A 9,306-nucleotide genomic window follows, 5' to 3' on the forward strand; every position below is an offset into this window, starting at 1 on the left:
CAACCACAAACAGCTTTTTGTAAAAAAAAAAAAAATAATAATAATAATAATAAACATTCTTACAATGTGCAACTGCCTTTAAATACTGTAATACAATTTAACTTATAAAAATAAAAGTTCTTCAAGACAGGCAGCCTATCACAAAATGCTACAGTGTTCAATTTTTGATATTTCAAATCATTTAAGCCATTTTAAAACTGGCCTCTATTTTTGTAAGCAACCACAAACAGCTTAAATAACAGTTTGTTTCATAATAAAGAAACAACACCGTAAAAGAACATTTGTCAATAGTAACCATTCTTACAATGTGCAACTTCCTTGAAATATTGCAATAAAAATGTAACTTCGAAAAATAAAAGGAAAGTTTTTTCAAGACAGGCAGCATGTCACAAAATGCTACAGTGCTAAATTTGTAAAATCGTTTGAGGCATTAAAGAAAACAATGTAATCGGCCTCTATTTTTTTTAAACAACCGCAAACAGCTTAATTACGGAGTTTGTTTCAAAAAGAAAGAAACAAAAGAAACAAAATAATAATAAAAAAAACTAAGAATTTTTACTATTGACAAAAATGTTATTCTTTTACTATGTGCAACTGCCTTCAAATATTGCAATAAAAATTTAACTTATATAAAAAAAATAAAAGGAAAATAAAAGGAAAGTTTGTTCAAGACAGGCAGCATGTCACAAAATGCTACAGTGCTCAATTTTTGATATTCCAAATAGTTTGAAGCATTGGTAAAGAAAAGATCGAAACTGGCCTCTAATTTTTGTAAACAACCGCAAACAAATTTAACTTCAGTTCTTACGACTTCACAGTTCTTACAAACAATAAACAATCTGCTCAGGTAAGGCAGCATGCCTTAAAAAGCTGCAAAACTCCATTTCAAATTTTGGTGCCATCATCAAAGATGACATTAAAACTGGCCCCTAATTTTAAAACCAGATACAATGTAAGTCACAGCTCTTCCCAAAAAAAATAAATAAAAAATTGGACAAATGAAAGAAAAATCAAGACGTACCCATTCAACCAACAAGTTTGTTCTTGAGAACCTGTATTTTGTGTGACAGTTTCTGTGCATCAAGTCCCAGCAACACTTTCTGGAAAAACTCAAAAGTGTACTTCAGGTCTGAAGGATAACTGAGATTCAAGCTGTAAATGACTCCCAAAAGAAGAGCACAAGCCTTGGTAACATCGCCAATATTCTGAAGAACTTTCACTCCCTCAACAATCAGTCCAACATCCGATGGTGGGTCACAGGCTTCTGCATCTTCAGGTCTGATGATGTAAAGTCCAATTACAGTATTGGCCATGTCTCTCTCGGCATTCTCAAAGTCTGTGTCCTACAAAACACAAAAACAGTAACACTTTGTCACTTTAATTGCATCAATAATGCAGGTTGTAAATCTAACATCTCTTAGTAATACATCTAGAAAAAACAAATAATCTGAGAATTCTGTATTAACTGTCCATTCCTTAATGTTTCACATCAATGATTTGCAGTAACTTACAAGACTACTCTACTGTGTTTGTTAGGGTTGTCAAAAGTACAGGCTTCGGTACTGAAATTTTAAAATGTGATGAAACCAGCTTTTTTCGCAAGAAAATCACTACCGCTTATTGGCCATAGTGTTCATGTGCTCAACAGATATGAATGTGATGCTCTTCACCAAGCGCTCGCACAGATTAACACAACAGAGTTTAAAAGCCGATCTATCAGCAGATCAGTAAGTGGTTCCTTAATATATCTGCTGAGACACGGCTTACAAACACTACCATGTGTGAGCGTAATCTGTGTAAGAGTTTGAAGCAAAAGATCATTTTGGCCAATCACAGTTATCTGTCAAGCATGTGAACACTATGGCCAATGAGAATCTGCTCAACAGCGCTAAATTCTCACAGGAAATGCTCGTATCACAATTTTTTAATTTTAGTATTGACTGTTACCGAAGTCAGTACTTTTGACAACCCCAAGTTAAATATATTTTGTGTATATGGATTTCTTGATTATATTACGTGGAGTTTACTCATATATGACCCCTGTAATGTATTGTCTAGTGATTGGGGGTGGGGTACTCTAAATATTTACAAAAGACTGCCTGAGAACACTTACTGCATACTCCTTCATGAGGTTTTCATAGTCTTCATTAAGATACACAGAAAGTGCTCTTAGAATGCAAGCTCTCCGAGTTGAGATAGTATCATTCTGTAGAAGAGTAGAGACATTACGTATAGACAATGGCAAAATACTGTACTAAAGAGGACATTATTTACAAGCATTATAAATCCAAACTACTAACCTCGTCGATGGTAGCCATCAGTTTCCAAATTTTACGTCCTGCAATTCCTCCTTTTCTCTGGTAGATGCTGGCCAGCTTGCTTGTGTAACCATCCAGTTTTGACATAAATGTTTGAATTAGTGGGACAGTAGTGATTCGAGTGAACTCAGCAGCAATCTGCAGATTTAAGACACGTAAGATTACAGTAAGGATAGCTTTCATGTTTAAAACATTTTTTAGGGTCATTCATTGACATCTGAACACAAGAGCATTTTAGGCTAACTCTGCATGGACATGAATAACTAAAGCACAATTTGACATAAGGGAAATGAATTTCCATTTGTTTCACCACTAAAAAATATTTAAAAAAATAAATAGTTATACCATCATATTTACCTCATGTTCACAAAACAGAGCCGGCCATCTGCTTTTGAAGTCAACAATGAAGGGCATCTCTTCAATCACTTCATGTCTTCTGTAGACAAAAGTTTTCTCCATTTTGTGTTTAATAATTTGATGGTTGTCCCTTTTCTGGACCTCAGACAGCAATGCCAGTCGCTCTTCCTCTAGGCTTTGTTTGTTCTCTCCAGCTGGATAATCAGGGTAGAAATTGACTTCAGCCTTCTTTGGCTTTTTGACTTGGTTTGGACTTGTATTTTCACCATGTTTGTGTTTTAAAGAATTTATCTTTACTTCAGAACAGCCAGCTGCTCGCAGTGTACGCCGATAATTTGCCATCTTCCACTGTAGACTGATTTTCCAGCCATAGAACCCACCAACTGATCCCTTTTCCTGTAGGCATGGATGCTTTGTAATCAGGGCTTTTGCAATCTCTTCATATTCTTCAATCCTAGGGTACACTTTGTACTTCACTACTTCTGCAGCCAAGGATTTCAGAATTTCTGATTTTAGTTTAGGCTTTGTGTCTATGTTAAGTGAAGTACCATCTTTCAAGAACTCTTCGTGGGCTTTCTGCAGTTCCAGATCTACCTCATAGGGAAACTTAGGGATCAGAAAGTTAGTTGGCCAGGTTTCACTCCTCAGCTTTGTGGATGAAGACAGCTCAGAAGTTGAGGCAGAAGCAACATCAGACGTTGTTGGCGAAACTGACAGGCAAGATGGTGACGGAGATGAAGTTGATGAGCGTATATCAGTATCCGCAGAAGAAAGAGAACAGACATCATATGCACTATGTGCTACCACTTTGACTGTTCCTTTGTCCTGGAGATCCACAGTTGAGGTAAGATTCAAGAAATCATCAAAGTCAGTATCAAGATACTGCAGCCTGAAATCTCCTGTGACCCCACATTGTTTCCTAATCTCAAATTTAAACTCTTCAATAGATTTGGGTATTCCAGAGGGCAGCGTCAATTTCAATGAATTACTATCTCCTAAGACAATTTTGAATTTTGCTGGCTCAGTCATTTTCTGTTTGATCAATCACTCTGAAAGAGAAAAAAGAAAACTGGTCAAGCAGCATGTATGTACCTTTTCAAGCAAACCATACGGATAGCACCAACTTTATAGTCACAGAGAGGATAAGGGTCTGCCAATTCAGCCAGCTCTATAAACGAAACATCCCTTGGATGCGGTTCCAGTTCAAAGGATCGATAGTGTTCATTGTACCAGGAACCTAACTTTCTTGCTATAAAAGCAATTCCATCTTTCAAAACACAAATCTGCACAATTTCTGCAAAATCAGGCAGCCCACTGATTGTTCCATGCACAATGATCATGCCCTTTGTGTACTTTATGCCATCAGAAAATACTGTCTGAGCTAAATTAACAGAAGTGTTCGGGTATCTTTGTTTAAAAGTGTAAGCAACGTCTTCATGAAGAACATCGACAGGGACAGTTGAAATGCGTGGAACCTCTACAGACAATTCATCACACCGGCCTGACTGCATAAATTGACCAACCATGAGCTGATGTTTCCTGGCTAAAGTCTTGGTGATATTTTTGAAACAGTTAGTGTGTCTAGCTCCTTGTTTAAAAAAACTGTGCTTGGCTTCGAATCTCATTGTCCAGAATGAGATAGGTGGACCAAAGAGACGGATCATCGCTGGATAATGTTCCAGAAAGTGATGCTTTGGCAAAAGTTTCTTTCTGGAAAAAGTACTTGGAACAGATTGCGGTGTTCAGATATTTTGCTCTCCAAGTATGCAACAGACTCAGTAGTATGCACAGGACACACAACAAGTTCAACAATGTCTTTCAGGAGAAGAATGAGTTCCCAAGCAGGTTCATCCTGAGGTATAAGTTTTCCAACAATTAATGGTATAAGCCGCAGCAAACACCAATTCTCATGTGCATTTCCCCCAATAGTTTTTTTCCTTGAAAAAGTGAGCGGAAGCACATGAGGGCGATTGGTTTTATCTCCCCACTTGAATGGGAATTCCTGAATCAGCTTATTAAGTTGATCAAAGGTGAAATATTTCTTCTTTGTAAATATTTCAAAGCATCCAGCCAACTCAACAGGCAATATACCTTCTAGGAGATCATGGGCCACATCTGGCGGAAAACCTGCAGTAACTTTAAAGTATAAGAGGTTCTCAGATAAAGGACAAGCATTTTTTACACCACAACATGCTTCTCCTTTCTTACATGCATCTCCTACATGTACATCATGCTGCTCTTCAGATCTGAGAGGAAAAGCACCATCTCTGACCTCCTTTGACTGAATATCTGTGCGTGTAGCAGTGCAAAACCTACAAAAATATTCCCCTGAAAAATTCTCAACAAAACCTGCTAATGCATGTGCACCAAGATTGTCCGCAACCACATACTGCACTGTGCCTCTGATAAATGTTTTCAAGTGACTGACAAACACACCCTGTTGCTCTAAAGTGATGAGATCGTTAACAAGAGGCTCAAAAATCTTTCTATAGCCATAGGCCTTCACATCATCACTTTTACATAACAGAGCGAGATGAATTGAGGACAACGATGAACTACAGCCTGGTGGTAAGTTCCCTAAGATCCAATAAACTGCACAGATCTTATGCTTTTTGCGTGACGTTCCTAATGGATTACACAGCTCAAAGTCATCTATGTACAGACACAAGGAGAGTCTGAGCTCAGTCCCTGAGAGAAACTTATTATCTTTAAAGTGCTGACCATCTTTGAAAGATCTGTAAGACCCATCATTTATGATTTGCTGCCCTGTATGAGCACCAAGAACTTTATCATGTATGTCTTTCTGATTAAGCAGCTGTTGTAATGATTTCAGGATGAGTATGTATTGGAAAGATCTATTTTTTCCAGAATGAAGAATCATTTCAACAGGTTCAATTATTTCAAAATTTTCCCTGTAATATTTCATCCGCCTGAAAGCCGTGGCTAAAGGGCCATCTTTTGAAGTAGCTTTCAACAGAGGATTGGATGATGACAAAGAACTGATAAGCTCTTTTATGACCAGCTGATCTACATGAAGATTGTGTTTCTGAAATGTATCAAGAATAACCTGCGTTGATACGGAGCCTAATGCAGAACTGATCAAGTACTGCAAATCTGTGATAAGTTCATCAATAGCATTACTAGGAACATGAAAATAATTTTCAAGTTTTAGCAAAATGGATGCAAATTTTAGCTCTATGATCTTGGACAAATCTTGCCCTTCTGTGACCATTTCCACACTATCTGAAACATCTAAATTCTCCTCTTCAGCTGGCAATGGATCTTCACTGAATTCCGGAGTACCACTTTCTCTAACGACCCCTGTTTTGAAGTCCTGAAGAGAACAAGGATTGTGTTTTCTATTCTTATGGGACTTAAATGTGCCATACACATTTGTCTGAAAAGAACAGTGCTCAAACATACAAGGCACGGTTTCACTGTTTTTTAGGTGGTTATGGATGTGACTAAAATATTCTTGTTCTGACGCTATATCGCAGCAAGAACACACATGGCAATTGAACGTGGCTACACTTGCAGGTGACCCAGTGTTCTCCTTTGCATGGTAACGATTGAGATGGCTGTGTAGCGCATTCCAGGTTTTAAATCTACAGGGACACTCGGAATAAGTGCATGGAAAACGATTACCGCGACCATAATGTCCATGCACTAGTGACTAATCTATAGTGTTTCAACAACTGTGATCTAGTCGAGACATTTATTTTGCAGTCCTTGCACTGCCACATGCTTGCCTTGAGAAACACGATTTAGTATAACTGCCGAAAAAACGCAAAAACTCAAAAGACTGATAAATTAACATAACTCTGTGAACAGCTACGTCACTTTTTCCTGGCGGTATTTAACTGGATGAAAGAATTATGAAATATTCAATCCTGACAAAGTCATAGAACATATTTTACATATAACTTAACTTTCTTGCTATAAAAGTGCGCTATGTAAAGTGTTATTTCCTCCTATATATAGTGTTTCGACAACTGTGATCTAATCAAAACTGTGATCTAATCAAAAGTGTAATTTTGCAGTCCTTGCACTGCCACATGCTTTCCTTGAGAAACGCGTTAGCATAACTCCCCCAAAAAATAAATAAAAAAAACTCAAAAGACTCCGAAATACACAGATAACATAAATTAACATAACTCTGTGAACACCCACATCACTTTTTCCTGGCGATATTCAACAGGATGGTAAAGAATTATAAAAAATTCATACCTGACAAAGTCGCCGTATTCTCTTCCTTAATGAGGTTCGTGCTTTCCTCTTCCGTTCTGTTCCGTTGCTCCGCCTCCAAGTGAGCAGCTACGGTATCCGCAAAGATCAAATTTTATGGGGTTTTGCGTTTTATTCAAAAATATTAAGTTGGCCAGTCAAACCCTTATTAAGTAAAGTCTACAGTACTAAATATTTGTAGAAATTACATAGTTAACTTGTGTTAATTTAGTTACTTTTATGTTTTATGTACTGTGAACAAGGGTGAGTGTAGTAAAACTAACAATAGGTAAAGTTCATTTTTTTGAGTGTAGAATCTACATTCGCTATTGTATTTTTAATATTGTCTATTTTATCAGTGAAAATTTTCATAAAGTCATTACTATTAAACTCTGATGGAATATTTGAATCAGGTGGTGTATGGTTATTTGTTAATTTAGCCACTGTGCTAAAGTTTGTGGATATGCTTGGCCCTGGCAGATTTTAGAGCCTGTCTATACCTGGACATACTGTTTTTCCACGCAATTCTAAAAACTTCCAAGTTAGTTTTTCTCCATTTGCTTTCAAGACTACGAGTTTCTTTCTTGAGGGAGTGAGTATTACTGTTATACCATGGCACAGCATGTTTTTCTCTAACCTTTAGTCACTTTGATGGGGGCAACAGCTTCTAATGTATTAGAGAAAATAGTGCACATGTTGCCAGTCATTTTGTCTAGTTCCTGTGTATTTTTGGGTACAAATAGCAGTTGAGAAAAATCAGGAAGGTTATTTGCAAATCTGTCTTTAGTGGATGGAACAATAGTTCTGCCCAGATGGTAACGCTGAGCCATATAGTTAATATCAGTGATATGCAGCATGCACGATACAAGGACATTGTCTGTAACATCATCACTTTGAGGTACGATATCTGTAGCAGTAAGAGTTTCCATGCAATATAATTTAAATCTCGTGTATGATTAACCCTTTAGGCGCCAGAGGTTTTTTCCTAAAATGTTAGATTTTGACATCTTAATTTCAAAAGGCTTTATCTTAAAAGTGATAAAAGATAGAGACTTTGTGTAAATTTGCATATTATGACGTCATATGGTAGCAATCATCTTGGTTTGAGTTTTCATGAAAATTCACGTTTAAATAAAATGTTCTTTACCCCAAAATCTTCTTTCCCCCCAAAATGTCCCTCACCTTCTGTATGCTATATTGCACAATACTGAATGCTCAGGTAAATAGTAAACAAACTGTGCAAATCATTACTAATAAATGGTAGAAACAAACCGAATGCATGTAGCGGTTGGCCTTTTGCTGTAGAGATTTTCCATTTACTACATACAGTAGGCACTCTGATTCCATGTATGGTGCACATATACTGTATATTATTCATATGACACACAAATACAAGTAGACAAGACCTGTTTAGTTCAAAAGCTCACTCGCCATGGCAAGGCACAGATCATGAGTGAGATGACGAGATGAGACAAGAGACAGACGAGAGACAATGTTAGTTTTTTTTTTTTTTTTGGTTTTTGTTGTTTTGTTGTTGTTTTTTTAGCTGACAAAGATTCACACATCACAAGGACATGAACACACGTTGTACACTACTAAATGGTCAGGGAAATAGATAGTAAATCAACAGTGTAAATCATTAATAATAAAATGGCAGACAAAAAAAATAAAATAAAAAATAAAGTAGCAAGCCTTTTGCTGTAGAGATAATGACTCCCTATCCATCCAGGTGAAATTTCTTTTAGTGTTTCATGGTGTGGTACCTTTCATTGTGTAAGGGAAACAGGTCAATTTAGCTCAAAGGGAATCATTTAAGATTTTAAAGGGAATTTGAACAGAATCACTGTTTCACGGCTGATCACTGAACGATTCACTGAACGAGCCGTTTAACATCAAATCTGCGCTGATATCCAAAGTATAGTGAAAACACTATCAATTAGCACAGTAACAATATCGGCAGTTTAAGACATTAACTTGTAAGCACAAAACACAAGATACTTCTCTTTTCAATATAAATAAGGCTTTATTAGATAAATCTAAGACATATAAACTAATCTAACACATGAATGCACGCACCTCACACATTCACACAAGTTGCAGGAAGATCGAAAGTTAGGGAAAGATGAGTTTAAGAAAATGGAAATGTGGAATCCCAAGTTTACAGCAATACGTGAAATTGCATAGACATGAACAACCATCAGTCACTTAACATTGAGTTCCTCAATGAGGTTAAAATTATTTTAGATACGCCAGTACAAATGTCTGGAGGTACTACTTGCATCTCCTGTGTAAAGTTGTCTTTGAAGGGGGTTTTTCCGATGTCGCTGATTGGCTGGAAGTTCAGTAGTCGCTGAATTGTCGTCTTGGGAAGCCCTTGTTGGCTGACGAGGCAGAGTTGTGTGGCTGG

General features: G+C 37.0%; 1 protein-coding gene across 1 annotated transcript; it reads right to left on the reverse strand.

Annotated features, from left to right (window-relative positions):
• Positions 1–652: 652 nt before the first annotated feature.
• On the reverse strand, positions 653–3,704 carry LOC127933900 (sterile alpha motif domain-containing protein 3). Its single transcript, XM_052531009.1, has 4 exons — positions 2,676–3,704; positions 2,301–2,456; positions 2,114–2,206; positions 653–1,343 (listed from the first exon to the last, which is right to left on the reverse strand). The coding sequence occupies exons 1-4, from the start codon at positions 3,702–3,704 to the stop codon at positions 1,026–1,028; spliced, it is 1,596 nt and encodes a 531-aa protein (XP_052386969.1). The 3' UTR covers positions 653–1,025.
• Positions 3,705–9,306: the final 5,602 nt, after the last annotated feature.

The sequence above is a fragment of the Carassius gibelio genome, chromosome A18 (assembly GCF_023724105.1).
Source record: "Carassius gibelio isolate Cgi1373 ecotype wild population from Czech Republic chromosome A18, carGib1.2-hapl.c, whole genome shotgun sequence".
Lineage (NCBI taxonomy): Eukaryota > Metazoa > Chordata > Actinopteri > Cypriniformes > Cyprinidae > Carassius > Carassius gibelio.